Source organism: Anser cygnoides, chromosome 2, assembly GCF_040182565.1.
Source record: "Anser cygnoides isolate HZ-2024a breed goose chromosome 2, Taihu_goose_T2T_genome, whole genome shotgun sequence".
NCBI lineage: Eukaryota > Metazoa > Chordata > Aves > Anseriformes > Anatidae > Anser > Anser cygnoides.
The window spans coordinates 124,582,687-124,607,865 of NC_089874.1; the positions used below are offsets into that span (position 1 = coordinate 124,582,687).

The 25,179-nt window shown below is 38.3% G+C and overlaps 1 protein-coding gene across 1 annotated transcript in view; it reads right to left on the reverse strand.

The window, feature by feature from the left end:
* Positions 1–370: 370 nt before the first annotated feature.
* Positions 371–25,179, reverse strand: part of CA8 (carbonic anhydrase 8) — a 51,237-nt gene continuing 26,428 nt past the window's right edge. The window contains exons 5-9 of the mRNA XM_048054498.2: positions 23,762–23,824; positions 22,358–22,406; positions 19,447–19,559; positions 14,203–14,375; positions 371–2,510 (exon numbers count right to left, since the gene is read on the reverse strand). Of these exons, the coding sequence (XP_047910455.1) occupies positions 14,241–14,375; positions 19,447–19,559; positions 22,358–22,406; positions 23,762–23,824 (360 nt within the window). The 3' untranslated portion in view covers positions 371–2,510; positions 14,203–14,240. The remainder of the gene's footprint in view (positions 2,511–14,202; positions 14,376–19,446; positions 19,560–22,357; positions 22,407–23,761; positions 23,825–25,179) is intronic.

Consider the following 25,179-nt stretch of genomic DNA (forward strand, 5'->3'; position numbering starts at 1 on the left):
CGAATGTGGGTTGACCAATCTGTAATTAGAATGGGTGTGTTTGGGGAGTGAACTTGTTGTTATAATTAGATCTGGGTCTAAAGACAAAACACAGTTATAAATATTTTTACTAGTGTTGTGTTTTTTTTAAAGCCAAGCCTTCAAAAAAAAATTCACAAATGTTGAGACAAATTTTCTAACCTCAGTTTCTGCACAGTAGGATTTAAACAACTCAAACTTCACTGTCCAAGGCAATGCAGGAAAGAACAGCAAACACAGGAAGGGAGCACAGGAAAGGGAAGCAATGGACTTCAATTTTTCAGTGGAGACATTACATCATTTTCTTTGCAATGTATCTGTATTTCAAAGCCAGAATAATATCAGCCAGCTCCAAGATAAGGAACGTGTTTATTCAGAGAATAAACTACTTCAGATTTCATTGTAACGTCAATATTTGCTGTATTAATATTACAGTTCCCCTCAGCTAATACCCAGTAGTTATTAATATGTTTTGTGCAAAGGGAAAAGATCTTCCGAATGAGCTATTCACGGAACCTGGGAATTGCCAGGTTCAGAATCTGGTTCACTCCACTTTTGGACAGTTCTTTCATTCCTGTGTGCAAGGAGATAGCAAGAGGTCATCAACGCAGAAACACGTTGACTTCCACCTCCTAGGATTTTTATTTATTTATATTTATTTTAATTTATTTTAGAGCCAAACCTGACAACTGCAATAAATTACTGGGCTACTGTCAAAAACCGCAGACAATCCAGCCAAGCCATTGCAGAGCAGACACTCTGTACAGCAGACCTTATGCAGACTCCTCCCTGTGCTGTGGCAAGATATAGACCCAGAGGAAGCCAGGCTCTGCTGTTGGGGTTGGGTTACAGCTGCAGCTGCTTGAGGAGTCATTGCTGAAGGAAGAGGAGCAGCAGCCAGTGAGTGAAGCTGCTACTTTGACATTTTGAAGTGCTGGGACATTGCAGATGGAAAGCCTATTTTTGGCCAGTACTGAAATGTTGAGCCCCTTGACTAGAGAATGTGCTTATATTTCATTAAATTTGGGCAGGAGGTAGAGGAACATTCTTAAGCAAAACCCTAAGAAATGTGAGTTTCCATAGGTCCACGAAGCAATTTGCCAATTACAACTCTGCTAAGCTTCTTAAACAGACGACTTCATGATGGGCTGCTTGCTGCATATTTTATATGCATTTATTGCAATATCAAGGGCGGCTGTGTCTCTCCAAAGGTTGCAAATGTTTCTGTAGTACATACAGTCACGAGCTTGAAGAGGTGGATTAAGCATGCCTTGTGACTGACACTGCATTTGCCGCTGCATAGTGCTGACTTTGTGATTGATGACTCACCAATCTGCTCCGAGGGAGTAAACTCCGCTTTGTGATCCTCTGTTTTCATCTCCATTGTGCCCTGCCTGCAGCTTGCCATCTGCGCTCAGGCATTCTTCCACTCACGTAGGTCTCACCATAAGCCTGCCCTCATTGTGCTAGCAAAATGGACCACGCTGATAGCCATGGTGATCAAAGCTACCTTCCACCACTTTATTGTCTCTGTCTGTTGGCTACCTGTTCTGCAGGAATCAGAAGCTACGAGCTTGATTAACTGGCTTAGGCTGAGTTTACCTCTTGGGCTCTGTCAGAGCTCTGTCTGTGCCATGTGTGGCCCAGCGTGGCAACCCCCATGCTGTGCAGCAAGCTCAGGACATGCAGAGCAGGTCCCCAGACCACCATCCTCAGCAATGTGCAGAAACAAATGGAACTGTCATAACTCACGGGAGAACAAAGGCTGATAATTTTCTGCCCGAATTGAACATTTCTTTGCAAAATTCCATGACTCACCAAATAGAAAATAATCCAGACGGTTCTGTTTTGTTACACTGGTTATTTTCCTTATTTTAAATTTGTTCTTTATTCGAATAAGGTTCCTAATATTGCAAATGCCATTCAGCTTTATTCAGATAAACCATGTTAAGTGCATAGGTTTGGCAGAGAAGTGTTCATTTCTGCCCAAAAATTAATTCAGAATTTGTATAACGCTCTCTGTGAACAACCAATGTTTTTTTAACTTTACAGAATGTACTTCCCCTCTATAGAAAAGATGGTTACTGACAGCACAAGAAATGCTACAAAATAAAATTAAATGTAACATTCAAAACAATAATGAGCACTTCTACATATATTAACATTCATACCAAGCTTAAAATTAGTTCTGTTTGGATCACAGACCACTATTGAATGCTATGGCAAAGAAACTATATAAGCAATGATAATTACCATTTTAAAATAGTTAACAGTGTGAATTGGAAGATTTAATGTGTTTTCTTCTTTTAATGTACTGCCCCATTCCCAGAATTTCACTGGACCGTGTGGACAGACCAACTGTCACAGCTGTCTATCAAGGCTGAATTAGATGAAGACAAACAATACAGGCTTTGTGGTTCAACTGAAGCTGCAGCCTCAAAAGTTTCCATTTCTCATCCAAGGGCACTGTGGGAGCATTGTCTTCCCCCTCTCTGAAAAGAGAATGGAACAATTATGTTACTGAAATTCCTCTGCAGTGGGTCTGAAAGACTGTTTATGTCCAGCCAGGGAGACAGGGAAAACTAAAAGCAGGGGTTTCATGACAGCAGGTGGGGGTAGTTTCAGGGTATATACTTCATGGACATAATGGTCCTGATTCTTCTCTTTCAGGGTAAAGCCAGTGGTGGAAGATTTAATAGCAAGGGAGGAAATGGCAGTAAAAATGCAAAGTTAAATGCAGCGGTAAACTTGAAACAAAGCTTTACAATTGGCTTTCTGAATCAATCAGGTAATTGATTCTAATGTGGAGAGTACAGCTGTAAAGTAGAAAGGAAAATATACTATCACCCAGAATTTGTTACCATCTATGGGGACCTACCAAGTAGAGTGCTAAGCACACAGCCCTCATGGGAGTCAGATGGGCTCAAGAGATAAAGCAAAGGCCCGATTTAACCCTCCTAATAGCAGTAATATTCTTACTTGTTAGCAGTAGAGATAAATTAATACTTGGTTTCATGCAAACACGTATTCATGTGCTGCAGCCTAACAACAGCCTAATCTTAGGAAATCAGCTACTCACATAGCCCCCGTTCAGAAGTGGTAGGTATGAGTGACAAATCATTTCATTCTGTTGTACTAACAATCTCATTTTTCCTGAGGTTATTTTAGGGCTCAGGATGTATACACATGAAATCTATAAATGCTTGGGTGCAAATGATCACCTGGGGCTACAACTGCTTGCAGGAACAGTCAACACATCTCTAGAGTTCGCACTCCTTTCCTTAAGGAGAAAGGGACTGTAGAGGCTGTCAGTCTCCTACAGTACTGTCAAGGATTCGGTGTCTACACACAGGACAAACTGTGCAATGATGTCTGTACACTCCCTAGTTACACAACACACCCCCAAATCATGCAGTTTGGCAGCAGGATCATTTGATGGTCAACCTGAAGAACTTTCTGATGGCTACTGTCTAAGGGAGTCTGTAAGCCCTTCTCAGAGCAGCTGGTTTTAGACATACTTCATGCAGTGGCACAGGGGACTCCCAGTTCTTCCTGAGGCTTGGTATAAAGGTACAACATGGGGGGAAAAAAAATGTATACTACTATAGCAAGTTATTCTCAGTCTCTGGAAAAACTCTTGGCACATTTTCCAGTGGGCTCCTGATACGATGGTGCAGGGACCAACCCCTTCCTGAAAAGAAAGGTTTCTCTTGTGTGGACAGAAGATACCGGACCAAAGTATTAGACTGAAAAATCAAAGTAAGCTCAGAAGTTCAACGAGCTCAGAAGAAACCAAAAACTTTGTATTCTTAAGGTTCCGTGTAGGCAAACTAATGCTTTGACAAAGTGACGTTTTCTCAATCTCAATTAATGTTAAACTAATTAACAAAACTGTTTTATACACTGCACTGAGTAGTATATCTCTTCTTTCTTGGAGAATCCCTAGTGTGATGTAAGGGTGATTGAGTATCTAATTACTCCTTAATTGAATGCACACTTCGTACATTTTTTACTAGTTCAAGCTTAATGCTTTTGGTCCAAAAATCAAAGTCAGTGAAATTAAGTTGAACTGGGATTTGGGCAGCTATTGTATTAATGGATTACTTTTGGAAAGGAGCCTAATTATGAGCCAGCTGGAAGATTTCAGTTGTGGCTGTATGGAAATACTTTGTATTGTCTGACAAAAAACTAATTGTATATATTGGTGGTGGTGTTATTCCTGTTTACCCATTATTGGCATTTAAGACTGATTTTTCTACCATGCTAAATTAATAGCACTGTTCCACAATATATAAAACCAAGTAACATACTATTCAGACTAATATTTTATGCATATATTAAGGTACTTGTTTCTCTTACTCTTCTGAAGAGTTTTGGTTGAGCTAAAATTGTACAAATGTATATTATAATCAAAAAATTGCCTAGATGACTTGCTTGTTTATGCTTATATTTCTGTCTCTTAAACTTCCTTTGCTTGGGTCAAGTCCTACATATAGAGCCCCACTGCTTCTGGAGGAGTCCTTTACAGGTCAGACAACAGTCTTCAAAGAAAAGCTTTTTTTCAGAATCAGTGCCATCAAGTGTAAATATCTGAGAAATTAAATAGGATGGCCACAATACTATGCCTTTCCATCAGACAGGGAGGAAGCAAGATACCCCTCTGCAGCCGCCTTAGGCTTATAGTTAACCACTATACAAGATCAAAACCTTTTTTCTGCTACATAAAAATAGTCAATCTCCTTTCTGGAGAGCTTTTCTCCCTCTTTTGTCTTAGCATATTCCTTACCATTACTGTCTCACTCAATGTTTCTATTTTTTTTTTTCTTGTTAGAAGCATCTTGCCTCCTCCTCAACACCAAGTTAAACTAAAAAGTTTGTTAAGAGTTAAAAACCTTCAGAGGACATGAGTAGCAAAATCACTTTAACACTGACTACACACTGCCATCATTCTACACCTTCCTAAAAGCAGCACCTGAAAATATGGTGAGGCATGGATTCAAAGTGTCCTACTACCTTATGAATCCTCATTTCTTGCAACTCTTCGTAATTCATTCCATGAAAGGATCACAGTTTATAGAATGTACATTTAGCTGTGTGGGCATTTAACAATATCTAGCCAACTAAAGTGTACCTGTGTTTCTCTTGAGTTCTGGACCTGCATAAAAAGGTGTTAAAATTACAGAAAGTTCTGCTTTGTAGGATTGCTCTGTCACAAAATTTGGTCTTAGTCATAAAATACAGCTAACAACAATCACTGCTGGTATTATCTTCCTTGAATGAGAATTATCAGTTGCAGAAATATTTTCAGTAACCCAAATTACTTGATCAGTTTTATTTGATATTTATTTTCAAAACATTGCTGTCTGCTTAGCAAGAATTTGTATGCCTACTCATTGTAGTGTTTTCGTCCATATGAAAGAATTAGAATTATAATTTCCAATAAGAATAAAGATCTGTGAATCCCTGGATTCTTGGTTCCAATGGAGTAATAATTTTCTTGCTAAAACTCCTTGTGTGATTTCACTGAGGCAAAACAGAGCACGCTGCCACTTCCTAACATGCTGTACAACCATGTAGAAGAAGGAATGCGTCTTGTGGGCTTTCTTCTCTGTTTCTGTAGTCAGACGCATTTGAGAGCTGTTACATTACTAGATATTACATATAATAATCTAGAGTCTCTATACTTTAAAAATCAGGTGTAGTTCAATTAGAGATGATTTAAGCTTCTGACCATTTTGCCTCAATGTTGATCTGCAGCATTTTCCCCATAAGTGAGTAAAACATGGCAGAGTTCCAGCTAGCTTTCATGCTGAAATTGCCAATAAACACGCTGTGAGAAAATTTTTTTATGACAGGTGCTCCTCGCTAAGTTTTCAGTTTCCAAGCAGTAGTGTACAAACCATACATGAGTTATGCTAAGCAGCTGGAAATTGTACTCTGATTATTTTTTTTCATAAAAAGGCTGATGATAGCAGTGCATTGGGGAACATGTGGTGTTGAACGTGTGGTGTTGATAGAGAGGCACACACCAAGAAATTTGGGAGCTTTTGTTAATATGAAGTATCTTATCTGAAGCACATAGCAGGGGGTTGATTCCTAGGCTACCCTCTGATTTTGTTTAGCTTTCAAAAGGAAGCACAATATTTTTTTTTTTTTAAGAGATTTCAACTGTTTCCTGTTCCTCCAATACTTTGGTTTTTCTAAAAAGAGATTTGTAAATGATTAAGCAAGGACAATTCCAATATGGTACTCACTCTGGAAACACCTACAACTCAAAATTATTTTCTTCCTCATTTATGGCTTGATCGCTTCTTGTACTGATCCTCTGGCCTGGATACAGCAAAAATTTCTACTACAGTAATGACCAATCTATGACTCTTGAGTTGCCTGTGGCTACTGAATCCTTAAATTGTGTCTCCTGTTTCAGAGTTATGCCATACAATCAACAAAAGTGTTTTGCTGCTCACTAGTTTGAATTCTTGGCAGTGGGAAAACAAGTTAGACTGACATTACAGGGTTAATCTGCAATGTCAATGCACACCCCTTTTCCTTCTGTTGCAACAAAGTAGTGGGAAGCAACCTGAAAAGGTTGCTTTCAGCCATTCCTGAAGCTCTCCATCCCCTAAACTCTCCAAAGCTTTTGGTAGTATGCTTCCAGTAGCTCTCCAGTTATGATGTGTGGCTCACAAGCCAAAGGTGTTTGGCTCTCTATCCTGTAGTCACTCAAACGTAAGCACACTCTCAAGTACTCTGAAGTGGCAGCAGTGTGCTGGGCACCATACATAAGCTCTCAAAAACGGAAGAACAATAGTTGGTTGTGTTGATAGCATGATGCTGTGTGTCTTTCAAAGACTGAAACTTAACAATTAAACCAATTCTCTTTCATGAACAAAACTTGAACTCATGGAGACAAATAGTGACTGATGAAAAATCACTTGATGAAAAGCAGCATAACTATTCACATTTCATCACAATGATCTAGGAAATCATTGTTTTTATTTCTAAAGAGCTAGTGTTGATAACCTCTGTTTTTTGTTTTTGTTTTGTTTTGTTTTTAATACCAGGAAAAGGCAAAGAATGGCCATAGTAGCATAATGATGCATGGCTGCTGAAAGCTCACTCCAGATCTGGATCAACACAACAGGAAACCATAAAACTCCTCAGTGTTGGAACTTCCTCGGAGCAACTTGTTTGTGAACTTTAGGAACCGCAAAAGCTATTAGTAACTGAGAGCAATGACACAGCCATTGGTAATGTGAACCTCCTTTCAAATGTGAAGTTCACTGAGATCTACCTAGGCAAAGAAATGCAGACTACAGCATCATGCCACTCAACCCTGTTTCTCAAAGGCAAGGCACAGCTCCACAGCTCGCTCTGTATCTAAATATCCTTTCATATACTGTATTCTACTGCTACAGTAAAATGCGCAATGCCACGAAGAGGGGAACATACCACTACCTGTTTAGCGATAGCTCATTCCCACTGGCAATGCTGATCCCTTGTTCAGTTCCCTGTAGAAAGGGCAGCATAGTTTTGCTGCCACAAGCTCAGCTCAGTAGCTTCAAAAGCGAGCAATTTGCACTCACAAAACACACCAGATACAGTCACCATGTAGTCCTCCCTCCTCTGCTTACGCTGTGAACCTAATGCTGTGCCAATTTCTGCTTGTTTGGTCGTACCTCACAACATCATGCAGACAGTCTCTGTGGTATTAGGCATGCAGTCTCTTTTATTCCCTCATGATATCATGCAATCTCTGCAGTATCAAGCATGCAGCCACTGTTCCTCCCACCCTAAATTACCCCTTCCTGTTCTTCAGGCCTAGCACAAACTTGGTGTTTTAATGACAACATTTATATCTTTTTCCTCTACTTTTGAAATGTACAACTAGGAAACAGGAACTAGGAAAACACAGAATAGTCTTTAATCCAAGGTCATTGCTGCTAACATAATTTACATGACGTTGGATAAGCTTGTAGCTACTGACAATCTGAGGGCTACTAAAGATGCATGTATATGTATGAATGTGTACATGCATTTGTGTACATAAAAACATGCTTTTTCAGGAGTTTCTGAATCAGTCACAAAAATGTTCAGAACTGGAGTAATGTAGATAGGTAGCTGGAATACAATTCATAAATACAAAATAAAAGAAGTTTCTTTTATATTTATTCTTCATACCTACAAAATAAAAGAAGCTGTGTCTGAGATGTGCACTTTCAAGACAGCACATTGGAGATCAAATTATTTAGCTTACTGGTTATGCTCAGTGAAAAATAAATTAAAGCTTATCATTTTCAAGAGAAAATATTATTTCAATATTGTGTTAGTGAGTTATTTTTTAGAACCAGGTCTTACTGCCTTCTATTAAAAGAATCTCCTTGATTTCAATGACTTCGATACTAGGCATTTATCTGATCTCCCCTTCGTAAATGGGAGCAATGACATTTAACTATAATAAGAATGGAATCATGCTTATGCAGCCTGATTGTAAAGGAATGTGGACATGTAAGCATGCCACACTGAATTCAGTATCACTGTCGATTCAAGCTGATATGCATAGAATGGTTTGGGTTGGAAGGGACCTTAAAGATCATCTAATTCCAACCCCCTGCCATGGGCAGGGACACCTTCCACTAGACCAGGTTGCTCCAAGCCCCATCCAACCTGGCTTTGAACACCTCCAGGGATGGGGCATCCACAGCTTCTCTGGGCAACCTGTGCCAGTGCCTCACCACCCACATAATATTTTTTTCCTAACTGCTAATCTAAATCTATCCTCTTATAGTTTAAAGACGTTACTCCTTGTCCTATCACTACACTCCGTGACAAAGAGTCCCTCCCCAGCTTTCCAGTAGGCCCCCTTTAGGTCACTATAAGGTCTCCCCAGAGCCTTCTCTTCTCCAGGCTGAACAACCCCAACTCCTTCAGCCTGTCTTCATAGGAGAAGATGTGCTCCAGCCCTCTGATCATCCTCATGGCCCTCCTCTGGACTCATTCTAATAAGTTCGTGTCCTTGTGCAGGGGGTCCCAGAGCTGAATGCGGCACTCCAGGTGGGGTCTCACAAGAGCAGAATAGAGGGGGAGAATCACCTCCCTCACCCTTCTTTTGATGCAGTCCACGGTATGGTTGGCTTTATGGGCCGCAAGCACACATTGCCAGCTCAATGTTGAGCTTCTTGTCAAGCAACATCCCCAGGTCCTTCTCCTGAGAGCTGCTCTCAATCCATTTTCCACCCAGCCTGTATTTGTGCTTGGGATTGCTGCAGCCCAGATTCAGGACCTTGCACTTGGCCTTGTTGAACCTCATGAGGTTTGCACAGGCCCACCTCATCCAGATCCCTCTGGATGGCATTCCTTCCCACCAGTGTGACGACTGCACCACCCAGCTTGGTTTCATCAGCAAACTTGCTGAGGGTGCACTCAATCCCACTGTCCATGTCACCAACAAAGATGTTAACCAGTGTTGGTCCCAATACCAACCCCTGAGGAACACCGCTCATTACTGATCTCCACCTGGACATTAAGCCATTGACCACAACTCTTTGAGTGCAACCATCCAGCCAATTCCTTATCCACTGAGTGGCCCATCCATAGAATCCACGTTTCTCCAATTTAGAGACAAGGATATAATGTGGGACAGTGTCAAATGCTTTGCACAAGCATACAGGTAGATGGCGCCAGTTGATGATGCTGTTTTCAATGAAGAATACACTACTGAAAAAGATACATTAGATAATGTGACAAGCCCCAGAATATAACAGAGTTTGGGAATACTGATTATTCTCACAAAAACTAGTAACACTGAGGGATCATAACACTATCCCTCCTCTCTTTCCTTTCAGAAAACGATCTAGGGGTCCTGCTAGACAAGAAGTTGAACATGAGCCAACAATGCACCCATGCAACAGCCTCCTGGGCTGCACTAGGAAGTACATTGCCAGCAGTTCAAGGGAGGTGATCCTTCACGTCTGCTCCTCACAGGTGAGATGTCTGGAGTGCTGGATTTAGTTCTGGGTTCCCCACTTCAAGAGAAACATGGACATACTGGAAAGAGTCCAGCAACAGACCACAAAAAATAATTAAGAGAAATACAGAAAATCTCATTCAAGCTTTTCTTACTGTAAGGGCACTCAAACAAAGAAACAGCTTGCCCAGAGGTGTTGTGGAGTCTTCATCTTTAGAATTATTCAAAACCCAATTGGGCATTGCCCTGAACAACCCACTGTAGTTGACACTGCTTTGAGCCAGTGGTTGGACTAACACATCTCCAGAGGCCCCTTCCAACCACAATTATTCTGTGATTCTACTGTTCTTCAGTCTAAAATTAAATTCAGTTTTTTTACCTTCTATATCTGAAAGCAAATCTGCACTGAGCTTTCCATCCAAATTCCCTGTCACCTGACTAGCTCTATCACTAGTCTAGTGATAGACCAAAATAGGTTATAAACAATAATAAAAAAAGTTTTATTTCTATGGAAATGTGAAAACTTCAGCAATTGCAGAAAAAAATGGATGTAAAGGTTGTTCTGTAAACAATATATTTCAAAAAAAATCCACAGAACAGATCCGAGAGGTTCACTAACCCCAGGCTATAGGATAGAGATGCATTTTTAGTGGAAAAACAGAGCCAAAAGAGGTCAACTAAGCAGCAAAAACTTATCCTAAAACCAACCAGGTTAAAAGGAGCAGTGGAGCTACAAAGTTCTACCTACTGTGTCCTCCTTAATATCTCTGTTTCATCCTAGACAAACTTTGCTCCAGAATTGGAGGAGGCTATTTTGAGATCTGTTCTCTCTTACGATAAAGGAACAGTCAAAAAAATAATAATTTCTTTACCTGATTACACAATATGATATATGTTCGTGTCATCTGTGCCTTCAATTCAACAAGCTACCACAAATTGCATCAAAGATCAACATATGCCATTTGATCATAAGCCACAAAAGGCTCAGTTCTGTCAAGGTTTCAATCAAGGCTGAAAAGCAGATGCTCCATAGATTTATGAGCATGGCATGCATAAAGCCTGCATTCTGATTCAGTCAAAACTAATTAGACCTTTTACACAACCTCTCTCTATGCCTGTGTATACACTACTTATAAAGGAACATTTGTCTCCTTTCCTTGACAGAGTGATGTGGCCACAGAAAACTAATGTTTCTCAAGGTTCTTCGAGTGCTTGCACTACACTGGCTTGAAATGAAGGAGAAAATATTGAAAGCTCTACAGACAGGAATTCCAGCAGCCTTGGCAGAGGGGCATCATGTCAGAAAAGAAGTCCACCTGTATGTTTGTAACTGTAATATTCAAGACATACCAGACCTTTAAAATAAAAGGTAGTCTTCTCTTTGAAAGCAAGCAATACTTCCTCTTGGATCATTACGTAGATCCAACTCTGCAAACTATTACTTCCCCATCTGCTACTGAGTCTTCATAACCCATGTTAGAAGCCCCAGCTAAAAGACCATTATTCATTCCTAGGAAGGAGGGGAGGTATCTATTCTGAGGATGTCTGAGGTATGTGTGGGGAGCTACTGTTCTTCAACACCTTCCACCTGGAGAGAACAGTTTGAGAAAACCACAACAAAATAGGTAAGATTGTTTATTTCCTTTTCTGGGGAGAAAAGTGCAGAAGAGAGGTGATCAAGGCCACACCATTTCCTTTTAGACTTCATATATCTAATTCCCAGCTCCCCAGAGACAAACTCAATAGCAGGAATGTCTTGTGAGCCTTCAATTGGCTATTTAGTAGTATTTAATACTACTATTTGGACTGATGCACCCAAAACTAAAAGGAAGATCTTTTCAGATTCTACTGAAGGAAGACCTTCAAACAGGTGTGTAGAGCCAAGTTGCCATTTTTTCTGTGGGCTACACAATGCTCAGAGTCACAGTTCTTTCTCAGTACTTAAGAGTCTATAATTAGCACAACCCAACAGTGAACACTGGCATTTCACATTAAAAATTCCATCATTTGGGAATTAAAACTGCAGATTATTTTGTGAAGCATGGCCAAGATAAATCTTGTTATTTATAACAATTCTTCAAAAGTATCGACAAATGTAATAAAATTTCAAACATGAAAGCAAAAGGAAAATTTTCACATTTCAGTTTCAGCACTGTAAAGGGAAGCTCTTTCATGCTTAAAATTCAAAGTCAGAGTGTCAAGTAATTTCACTGTTAGAGACCTGAATTACCTGCACTGGCCTGAGGGCATTATTCATTCTCTGGGAAAAATCGTACTTTAATATTGCTATGATTTTCCCAAGTAATTTTAATGCAGAAGCCTGGATGAATTTGAATCATCCATTTCAAGATTAAAGTGATGACATTCCGTGACTGCAGAGAACTATGTAATTGAGAATTGGGCTTCAGGATGTGCCCAAATTCAAATATAGGAATGAGAAAACGATATTAATAAAAGGATGAATGAGAAAACAATATTAATAAAAGGACTAGTATTTTGCTTTCTTTACTTAACTTCTGGGATGCTAACATTAAATAGAGTTATAAAATACAAATAAACACATTAAAAATATTTAGATGCATATGTTATATTGAATGCTTACACTATATCAAAAAACATTAAATTGTTGGCCACTGTTCCAGACCACTTAATAATTTGTCAAGTGTGGGAGGAAAGATAATCTTCCCACTAGGTTTTAACAGATCCGTTTTTGGAAGCACTGAATTATTAATTTCTTTTAGGCGTTATCTACTGCCTGATCATTTGTTAACTTTATATGAAGTTGAGTGTGGGACCCAGAGCATAGTCTGAAGAAGTTTAACCCCACAACAGAGCCTGAAGTGAAACAGGCAGTTCCAGCACTGACCTAGATAGTGCGTGAGTTTAATGTACAAATAAATGTCTGTACCCTACAGTGTATATCAAAAACCTTTCAGCAGCATGCTTCCAGGTGAAACTCTGGAAGAATTGCTTCTATTATAAGCATATGGCTTTGAAGAAATGTGCAGATAGAAAAACCGATGCCTTTATATAATAGATTCTACCAGTAAAACAGGGTACCCTATGGTTTTTGTTATTTTTTTTAAAGTTTATTTTAGAATAGGAGATGGACATTTCTATGACGCTAAAAAGTAGTAGGACTTATTAAAGAAAGAAAGAAAGAAAAAATTTTTAAACATTTTCCAGATTAGCTTTCATACTATTGGTATCAAGGTGGGGCCACTTTATTACAAAAACAACCATAAATGTTGGTGTCTGACACATTATCAAAGTAACTAGCTGTCTTGATAGCAAATTTTCTTTAACTCTAAGAATCTCATTACCAGGGTTTTCATTATAGTAAAGCATTGATTACCTAAGTGTAATGAGCTTTAGGAGTAACAGTTGAGTACTAAGGGAATTTATGTTGTAATTGATAGAAGCTAGGGGAATATTACAGGGGCGGTTTTAATAACTCATGTGTGGATAATGTAAGTTCACATGTGTATTAGCTCTTCTGTACCGAACCCAAAGTCATCCTTGCTCTGTGAGCCAATGAAAGAAAAAAGCATCACTGAGGACAAGAAGCAGCAGCTACATAGAGGAATGAAGTAACATGAAAAATCAGCCATGACAGAAGTTACTTAACTATCTCGTCTTGTATCTGCATTGATTTTGCCCAAGATTCATTGTTTGGTTGGGAAAGTACAGCATTCTAAAACAGGAAAAAGGGATTAAAAAAAAAAAAAAAAAAGGGCCTCCAGAACTAGTAACTAGTACTTTGTCTAAGAGAACACTAGATCACAAGATTCACCAGTGACTGGTCTTCTAAAAACAGTAAGAAATCAGTGTCCTTCAGAACTGGGGAAATCTATCACATAACCCTAGGTATAATGTGCTCTTGCTCGTTGCAGTAGGGGAAATTTAAAGCTACAAGAAGTAACTGTGAACTAACTTTGCCACGACTGCCTACTAAGTCAATAGAAAGATTTTAATTCACTAAATCACATACTAGATTCCAGCCAGTAAAGAACCCAATTATTCCAATTATTAGCATTTCAGAAAGGTAAACCAACGTGTTATACCACAGGATAAAATAGGACAGTAGTGTAAAAATTTATAATTGTGAAAATATATCGTAATATGAGATGAAATTAACTCATTTTTTTTCCTTCAGCGATATCTTCCCTATGAAAATTATTTCAAAGTTTTGATTTTTCCACTAAGCTTTTACTTACCTAAATAAAAATTGATTTTTGTTGGTTTTCCTCTTCTGCTACTGAAATGCAGCCCTGATGACTCTGTCGCTAAGTGGCTGAGTTGGTCTGAAGTTATCTCCTAGGATTCCATCAGAGCCCTCTAAAAGTTCTGCACCTTTAACATGTGTCCTCAGTCTACGGAATTCCTCTATCTGAAAGGCAGAAAAACAGACATGAAGAAGCTGAGATACATTCTTCGTTATGGAACTAATGATTGAAATCAGCCTTTCCTGCCACTTCTGCAGCTTTGAAACCTGGAGTGCTCAGATACCATATGCTAAGATCATTATATATATATATCAGCACTGTCAAAATAGAGAAAAATAAGAACTTTTATGCATGTCGTTTAGCAAACATATCCTTTTTGCTTTCATAATTTCTTTTGGGATCCATAATCTTTTTACCCACTGTAGATTACATCCCCACAAAATCAACCTCACAGTTGTGACATGAGAGTAATCATTATGGTCTTCCTCAAAGAAGTGCAGGAATAGCTCAGCCAACTGGAAATTGCTTTGTATTTCTTCCAGTGATTTATTTATTGTGTGAAATTGTTGCTTCATTTAAATTAATATTATTTGCTAAATCAGGAGAATTTTAAACAGGCTTTAAACTTTAGAGGAAGTCTCTGACATCTTATACATAACAGTATGTTTTTTTCAAATCAAAATGAAATATCACTTCAAAAGTTCTGTAGACATAGGTGCTAAATATATATTTAAAAATCAAATACAATCAAAAATCAATATAAAACATTTCAAATAGTCCAAAACAATGTATTTTTGGTGCACAGACTCACTTTAGATTTCACTCTAACCTGATGTAGGGGAAAATGTCACAGCTTCCATCTTCATCCCTCGTATAAGCATCAAGCTCTGTGTGACACAAGGCTAAGAAAACCAATGCATCTCTCAGCAACATCATACCTTACTGTTCGACAGTGCTGTGTCTAGTCTTTTAAATATGTAGTTACAGCTACTACAAAAATTGTGTTTGTTTTTGCTTTGGCATATTGTCAAGCTACCTTAGCTGGATACAGCAAATGTACTTGAAGGCTGACTCCCCTAGGCAGAGGCTCTGTATCTGCATCAACCCTGTTGTGTCTCACTATTCAGCTCAGCTGGAACTTGAAACTGAAACTATACAGAAAGCAAAATGGAGCCTGAAGTATTTAATCATTTTACCATCTAAGAGATTGCAGAGGATGAATTTCTCCATGAAAAACACCCTATGAAGGGTTAAAGGGAGAATGCAAGTGTGATTCCAGAATTACAGGAAATGAGGTACTAAACTAAGTAATGACATTTTTATTCTTATATTGCCTGCAGAGAATACTTTCTTTCTGCAACCTGGAAGACAATCGCCTTCATTGTTGTTTTCCACTCTAAAGCAGAAATGATACAGACTTATTTATTTGATTTAGAGGCTAGCTTTGCTCTGCTGCTTTTTCCTCAAAAGCCAGCGTGCTTAGAAATGAATGTTGCTCTGCTTCTTGCAGCTGAGATATAAAGCAATAGTTTAGAGTGAAAAGATGAAAAACAGAAAGAACTGTAGAAGGTCCTCGAAAATGCTTTTAGAAGCAGATTCCTATTTTGGAAGATTTTTTTTTAAAATGTTTATCAAAAGCAAACTGAAAACAAACCCACTACAGGCTTCAGAACTGAAAAAGTCTTCAGGAGTCAAATGCTGTTAAATCACTATATGAGTATTGTACCGTCTTTCACCATCACTAAACTGAATCAACTCTGGGAAGTCTGAAATAATTGTAGTTTTGGAAGGGGCAGAGGCATTTTACAGGAATGTGTCTTTTGTTTGATCTTTTGAGAGTGAGAGACTTCAAACAAACACAGATGAAGGATAGGGAAGAGCAGACTGCAAACCTGGCATTTGTGAGTTACCTGCTACTACAACTACAAATGCTCTGCCCAAGTCTCTACAGTGAAATCTTTCTCCAGGAGGTATTCCTCACAAAGCAGCTTCCAGTTTCTTCAGTCAGAAAAAACTGATCGGATCCCCACGTCTGTTCTTCAGGGAAGTCAGGAATTGCAGCCCCACTCTGGGGGGGTAATTGCTTCTGAGCCCACCAGTCTCCTTGCTCAATCTTTCATATCATGGTTCAGACCCCAATGACAGAGACTTGGTGACATACTTGGTGGCCTGCTTCAGTTTTGAGAAGTGGTTTTGTCAGAAAAGGACACTAGCTGTGCTGATGCTACTTTTCATATTAAATTTCCATGTGAAAAGGCAGTATGTGTGCCCTATTCATACTGCTTCATCTAATATGGAACCATTTACTAGTTCCTCTTCGCCATCTCATGCCAACCCCTCACATGTCAATGCTGTAAAGTACACCCTGTAGAGGAAATAGATACTCTAGAGGCACATAGATAAACATCCTTGAATATTCACACATTTCTTAACAGAAATAGCCATCTACACCCAGTCATCCCTAAGTATGACCCAGTACTTTTCACACTGAAATTCAGAAGCAAAGTGAAAGAGTAACTCCACAATGTTAACATTCACGCTTCTACTGAGTGAAAATAAAGTTAGCTTATATTTTGTAGAATTTTGCAAGAATGTTTTTGCCACTTCCCAGTAGTCAGATTCTGAATACCGCTTTATTCTGTTTTATTTAAATATTTGCTGAGGAGTAGGATGCACAAAATAAAGAATATCTGCAAGTTTTCTATATGAACATTTATTTTACGTGAGAAACAGAAGTATTACCTTCTACTTGAGAATTTCACATGCCTTCATCACACCTTCCAAGAAAACAGACCTGTCTCCCAGTGAATAAAATACCATGAACTTCACAGATTGTTTTATTTCACAGACTACTACACAAATTTTGCACAACTCCCACTCCAGTTCTAAATGCTAGTTACTATTTCTGCCCTTTAGGACTTGACTTTGAATGAAATAGACAAAAGGACTAGAGATCTCGCCATTCAATACAAAAACAGTTAACTCTGACAATGAGTACAGCAGAACAACAGCTCCTCGTTTCACCATTGTGTAAAACCCCTATTCTGACTGGCTTAGACAATGCACTTGTTCTGGGCTTCAGTGAATAAAAAGCACATTATTCACAAATGTCCTATTAAAAGTATATATATAGTGGAGAGAAGCACAAGCAAGTCTTTTTCAATTTTCTTCCTGCTATTTGCTGGCCTAATAGGAGAGATTTTTCTATTTTCTTGCATTGTATTCCAGCAGTGTACATCATGGGTAAGGGGTCTTACAAAAGTAGTCAAAGCAGTTCTTTCTGTGCTGTATATTTTATGTAATTTATGTATATTTTAATGTAAGATAAGTGAGGATGATAAAAACACAAAAGGAGGGCAGGAATGTGCAAAAAGAGTACTTCAGGATGCAGCTTTTCAGACAAGATTTGATGTCCTTCCCACGGAAGTCAGTAATAAAACTCCAGGAACCAGGTTTGCCCAAGCTCTTCATGTATTGTGGATCATCTTGGCATGAATCTACTCCAATCTCTCTCTGTTCCAGAGACACATCTCAGCTACACCCAATGTCAGTGGCAGGGTGAAGTCTTGTCACCTAAGCCTTTCCATGACTTGTGAGCCCTTCATCACTGCGATGCTCTTGTTGGACTGAGTTTATACCAACCAAGGCAATGCGGCAACAAAGACCATTTACCCTTCAGCTACAGCAGGCCTTGGTAATGCATCCCTCTCTTTTCCCCAGACACTATTTATATATGGGAGGCTCTCTGTTAAAGAAAGGTAAGCTCAGTAATCAAAGCAAGAAGGCAATACTGAATCACGGGTTGTTACACCACTGCATAGTATTTCTTTTCTGGAGATTTATCCCCTTCATACCACATTCCAGCATTTTGTTTTCTTGTGGTAAATGAGCACAAACATTAATTAAAGTTGCATTTTTCTGCATAATTCCTCCCTCATTCACCCCCCACATCATCTCCCAGAAAATGCATGGCTTGAACTATACCCTCCTCTGTCCACTGACTGGATTATAAAAGAATAGAGAATACAGAGGATGTAACTAACATGAACTAAAATGTTTTATACGAGGTCTCAGCCTTACAGCTATTATCTCTACACTTTTGATTAAGTCCTCTTATTTATCCGTACCATATCTGAGCAATTAGCTGCCACGTTATAAAATGCACTGTTTTTAGAAGTTACTCTGAATTTAATAGTGCCAACAGAGTTCTGTTTAAATTCACTCAGTAGTAAGCAGCCATAAGACTTATCCTTTCGTAAATAAATAAATAACAGATCAGTGATTGATAAAATACATTTAATTTGCAGCTAACATACAAATAAGCTTATTGGGAACTATCACTTTTATCCTATGATTAGAACTAGAATTCACTCTTCACGTGGAAAAAAAAAACACTGCTGATTTAAAATGGTAATTTGTTAAAATATTCTGCTGGGATTACTAGCAAAATTTTAGATTATTAAAGCTGAAATAATATGAATTTATCGCCTTTTATGCTTTTTTTCCTTCTGTTTGCACATCCTTCAGAGCAGAAAATAAAAATTAATGCACTCAGCTTCAGGGATTTTAGGTAGTTTCACTTAAATATACCTACATTTCTCCAGGTCGGTCTCATAGACTGCAGGAGAATAATCATTGGAAGTTTTCATTGTTTTATTGGGATTATTTGTTGACAAGCTTGAAATTTCTTATATAGAAATACTTATGTGACTGTTAGATGTAACAAAGAAATATACTTAAAAATATTGTGAAATCAACTTTAAACAGGTAGTTTCCATTTGACATTTATTATAAAATAGAACTAAAAAACAGCAAGGTAAGTTAAATATAGTTGAATGCAATATAGCTGGCTTGTACAATGTTAACATTTTTCATTCTCTGGGACACGGTATCTCCCTGAGCTTTTTTGTTCCTTTAACATCAAAAAGCAGTGATATTTGAAAGCTTAAAATTACAAAGAATTGAATTTCTTTTGCCCGTTGACTTCTTTCTTTTTCTTTCACTTAAATAAAGAATTATTTTAAACGCAGATTATAAATGATAACAAGGTTTTTCATCTCTGACCTTTGCATTGCCTTCAGTGACTCAAAAGGCTTAACCTTTACTTGAAAAGCCATGTACTGATCTAATGGGATCTTCACAGAGAACAAATATAATGCCCTGATATATATATTTGCACGCTATAACCTTTAACTCATAACCATATTCCAAGGTCACTTTAAGCACAGCTGTTACCTGCACTTGGGACACAGTCAAAGGATAGCGAAATAATATCCAGGTGACACCTTCACTGCAGGGTGGAATGGTGAGGGAGCCCTCATACACCCAGTAGTCACGCAGTAGAGGATCTGAAATTAAAAGAAATGTGGAATTTTAATGACACTAAGGAAGAGGATTTTGTCTTTTAATTATGACAACATGATAGCCACGGGCTTGCTCATATGATGAAGTTAGTACGCAGTAAGGTAAGGTGTGAATTTATAACCTGCCAAGCACTGTCCACCACTTTCTCATGTGACCGCACATGAGCACACAGCCATTACATAACGGTAACTTCTCCCTGTAGATAAGTATTTTAAAGATGAAAATGCCACTTTATAGACATGGCAAGTACCATGAGCACAACTCCTTAAACTAACAAAGCAAATAAACCATATCTTGGGAAAGAGCCTCCAGGTTTCCCAACTCCACATTCTCTGCAGCAACTGTTGTTTGACCTGCTCTCCTTTGGGCCTCGCTCCACATTTGAAAAAGGAATGGAGGAATTGGATTTCTTCTCAACACTCTGGTTGTGCAGAATCTCAAATCCACTATTGCATGGAGCTTGAAGTTCACTGCTGGATTAAAATATCAATCCCTTATCCCTAGGACAAGCAGAAAACATTAGGGGCAAGAGACATCCCATTTTGAAGGTAGAGGGGATGTGTAAAATTGTGACTTAATTCTACATTTAGGATATGTCTCAAAGATGAATTTACTTAATTAAAACAAAAAAAAAGTCAAAACAGCCCAAACCAAACTTTTCAGTTTGTAATTCTGGTGACATGTTTTTTGAGATGCATTAGTGCCTGCTAGCTTTGGAAAGTGAGCTGGACTCCATAGGAGAAAACTCGATCTTTATTTAAGAGACTACTTTGTTGTCTCTCATGAAAACATACAACAGTTTGTCCCAGAAGAGTTTTAATTTTACATACAACAAAATTTATTTTAATTATTTCAATTTTTATTGCCCAGACATTCCAGTCACACCGCACTTAAGTCAAACTACACAGGGCTGTCCTTTTCTGCCATAGGCCATAGTCATAAATGACTTCCTGACTCAGCTAAAGTAGAATAAACTGCTTGATTGTAAAAGAGGGGAAAAGAAACAAACCTAGAGAGCAATTGGAGACAAAGGGTAGTTAATTGTGACATGGAGAGCCAGGGGAAGGTTGTGACTAGCTTGACAAGGACAGGATGGGAGGATGGAAACTGGAATAAATTTGCTTGGTTGACCTAACCTGTTACTGCCATTTCACTACTAGCTAGGAGGAATGTCAGTAGAATTAAATCTTGCTAATGAAGCCTGTGATTGTCAGTGAATGCATTTTGGTTTGCTGATATCATTTTCATTCTCAGTTACGGAATTACATAGCAAATCCATTGCAAGAAAGTTGCATTGTCAAGCACTCAAACTTAAGAACTGCAAGAATTAATTCAGCCCATCCTGTGCATGCATTATGACACTGTCTCATTACATGATCACATATGAATTTTCTAGAGAAGCTTTCATCATTTACTTGCAAAGATGGATGATTCTATCTTGAAAAGCAGCGGCTAATATTTGGCTTTCTCAGCATAATATATGGTCCTAGGTCTTCTTTTTCCCATGCTGTTCAAATCCTGCTTCCTAGAAGGACTAATTTTCTTGATTTTTCATTTCTAATGCACTCATTTCTTCAGTGTCTGAGTGCTTCACATATGTAAGTTTATCCTTTCAGCACCCAGGTGTGGTGAGAAAGGACAGACTACTCCCAATTTTTAAAGCTGGGGAACTGACACAAAGAGAGTTTAAGGTCAAATGCATCTATTCATTTGAAGTGTTCAATATGAGATGCTTAGAACCTGATTTCTCAGAGTAGTTAACTTTCTATAGCACTTAATGCAGTCAGAGCACTGCTCCCATTGACTTCAGTTGCAGGTGTAAGCACTCAGCACTTCTGCAAATCAGACCCCATGATCTCAAGTCGGCCACCTAGAAAATGAGGAACACATAGTTAGAGATCATTTATGAAAAATTTGGCTTATGTGACTTGATCAGCATCAGGAACTGTGAGGCAGGGGTCCTGTAAAAATAAATTCCGGTAAAATATGTTTTATCATGCATGTATGTGAATGGACACAGGCAGCCAACCTTAATTCCTGCAATTCCTAAATGCTGAGCACTTGACTTTGCAACCTAAACAATATTATTTTTATATAATAAAAATAGTTTAATATAGACCAGGGTTATTTGGAAAATTAGTTTAAATATCTTGCTACTATGGCATGAAATTTAGCTCAAAAGATTCCTTGCAGAAATATTTGTTTTGTAGAAATGCATTTTTTTTTAAAGTCACATTTTTTTCAAGACAAGGTAGAGTAACTGTTTTTTTCTTATTGTTACCCTTGGCTATATGAATTTGCATTTGCCTCCCACTGACACTACCCCCTGTATCCTATACAACTGCCATTGCATTATGGCATTGTCTTTTGTTGCTGACAAAACACTAACTTGGTAAGTGGGCAACCTTACATTTTCTGAAGTTATAACAAGCCTCTATTTAAGGAAATCATCTTCATATTTCATGCAGAAGTAGAGAAAGGATTACACATCGCTCTCCCTCTGGGTGGGATAACAAATCATCAACAAATCTAGCCACAGTGTTGCCAGCAGGGCATGGACTACAATATCACATTCCACTTGCGTGATGGAAGTGTGAATTTATCCCAAGTTCAAAAGGGACTTCTTCCCTACTCCTATTAGCACCATTAGGTGGAAAATGCATCATCACCTGATGGCATACACTCTCAGGTTTGTAGTTAGACTATTCTTTAGATCCAGATTGTTTCAGCCTCTGCAATTAGCTAGTAATCCACCCATACAAAAGTAAGTAAAGGCACCTACCTGGCAATAAAGAGTTGGGATTAAAACAGGGTATAGTTTTGGACTTTCCCTGAAAAAATGAATACAAATCAATCTCATCTCTAGTTTCTTGTTAAAATGATGATGAATGGTAATGTAAAACACTGTGTGTTTGCTAACATTAAACCTTGAATTTCTGTGCAAAGCAACCTCATTAACATTCCCCATTTAATCATCACTGTGTTTGTCCTTGCAACTACACAAACAGTTGTGTTTTTCATTGTTTGTTTGTTTGTTTTAATACATGTTTTACTTCTAAGATTATCTCAGTAATTTGTTAACTTTCTGCCTCTAGTTCTTCTGCTTCCTCCAGACCCCAGCCTTAAAATTCTTTCTCTACATGGAATTCAGGGGTTCCATACAAAAAGAGTTTAAAAAACAAGGGACAAAGTGAGCTTTTCCTTGACTGATCTAGAAAACACTAAATACCGGATTCACCTATTTAAGGCAAGAAAAGTTTATGTATGCAAAATGTAAGTTTGATGCTGGCCCTCCAAAAGCCACTAGTTTAACACGCTCTTAATGATGAAGCTTCCCACCACCTTCATCTACTTAGCAGTGTCTTCAGTAATGAAACTCTACAGTTCTGTACACTAATGTTTTCAAAGTCACCTTCAGAAACAATGAGTATGTAATCTTAAACATCACGACTGAAGCTTACCATCTATTATTTGCCTAAAAGAAGATTTTAAATTCTCTTTTAATAACAGCTTCTCATTTTTCTACATTTCAGCACCCACTGACGTGAATCTCTCCAGACTTCTCAATAATATATCTCAAAATGCTTCAAAATCAAGGTAAGTATGATTATTTCCATTTTACAGACAGAGGGATGGAAGCAGACTGCCCAAGGTAGTATAAGATAGAGTCAGCATCCTGGAGAGCACTCAGATCTCCTCAATCTAGCTATGTTTTTAATCTGTTCTTCAGCATCCCCACACATAACTCCCCTAACAAGGCAGCACTGTGTTTTTGCTGATTTTCCACTGCAAGTTAATACAGGTGTTTATTTTTTCCTCTACAAATTAAAACCAGAAAAGTTTGGAGATGCTGTTACTAGTGTTCACTAAGCATGCTGCAGTGCTTACAGTTACACTGACTCCATAATCACTGGAAAGGCAGTACTTGAAATCAGTTGCTAGTATAAGAGATCAAACATTCTGGACATCAGACAAAGGAAGTTAACCACACAGACTGTACATTATCTGAAAATACTGTAAAATACTGAGCTTTTGATACAGGCCACTGAACTATGGCTTTCACATGTGGTTTTACTACAAATAAGTCTGAAAACATTCTCTTGGCCTCGGGGTTTCATATCCATCTTTCACTCACTTACTTCATCTCTGGCCTGTGAAGGAAACATTTCTTCAGATGATGCCTTACCTTGTACTGGATGTCCTGAAGAATTTCAGTTACAGCCTTTAGGCCTACATGTTCTTTTCCTATCTGAAATACAACAGCAAAGATGAATTTCAGTGTTTTGCTATATCTGAAATTGTGAAACACAGAAGTCAACCAGAACAGTGAGTTCTGTACTCGTTTTTACTTAAGCTACCCAACCTTGTATTAACCAAATACACTGATACATGGCAACTCCAAACAATGAAATTACTATAAAGGCATCAGCCAAAATTAGACAAGGTCTGAATAACTTTAAAGCAGAGACAAAAACTGACAGAGCAAGAAAAAGAGTCACAGTTAAGACTGGTAAATTTTGACTAAGCCTGTTTTGCAGCATATACTGCATGTAAATTCAAAATCATGCAGCTCTGTGACATATAAATGCCAAGGATACAGTTTGTCCTTACCAGTTTTTGTCAGAAAAGTACACAGAAAGGAACGGAGTGAACAAACACGACAGACACTTTTTGAATTTGTTCCCACAGTGCTGCAAATCTGGCTCAACATGTCTCTAAGGCTCAGGGGAGTTTTTTTCCTGCCTGCAGAGTGCAGAATGGCAGATCCCCTCCCTCATGGTATCCCTGGGATTTTGCAGGCAAAAGCATGGCTCTCTGCAGCAGTGTCTTTACAGAATGTCTTTTAAGACTTTCAAAAGAAACCAGCTTCCATGAACATTGTTCACTCTGCACACTGATTTCAGCTGCTTCTGATCTAAATCACCCACCTAAAGACCCTAACTTTTACCTTCTAAGTAGCATTGGCAAAATAGAAAGACTCAGAATGGCCTTCCATTTGATTTCTTTGCCAACATGTACACGTATAATGTGAGGAATCAAGTGGGAATGAGAGAGAGCAGAAGAGCTGGATGCTGAAAAAATAGTTTGCTTTTGGATTATTATTTTTTGGAATAAAATGGAAAAGTAGTCACTAGAAGGAAATAATTGAACATCAGCAAAAGGTAGCTTTTATTTCCAGTAATTTAAAAGGGTTTTCTTTTGTTTCAGAACGGGATTTCAATTTAAAACCTTCAAAGTGCATGGAAGATATCAAAATAACTTCAAAAATGTAGGTTCTAAATTGTACCAAGGTCTGTCACTTAAGACAGTGAAAATATTCTCATTAACCTTTAAATGATACATTTGAGAACTGTGGTGCAGAACTATTATATTTCCATGCCATCAGTGGGAAATGGTCACTGAATTTCCTCTCCTCATTCCTTTAATAAACAGCATAACTACTCTTCTTAGTCAATTTTAATTATATGAAGCCTTTCCTGGCTAATGAAAAAGCACTTTGGAATGCTTAAGTGAGAGAGAGACCAGAAATGGAAAATGTATCATTTAAGTTTCATATTTGTTTAAGAACTTATATATAACTTTCTAACTAACTCGAAGGTTACC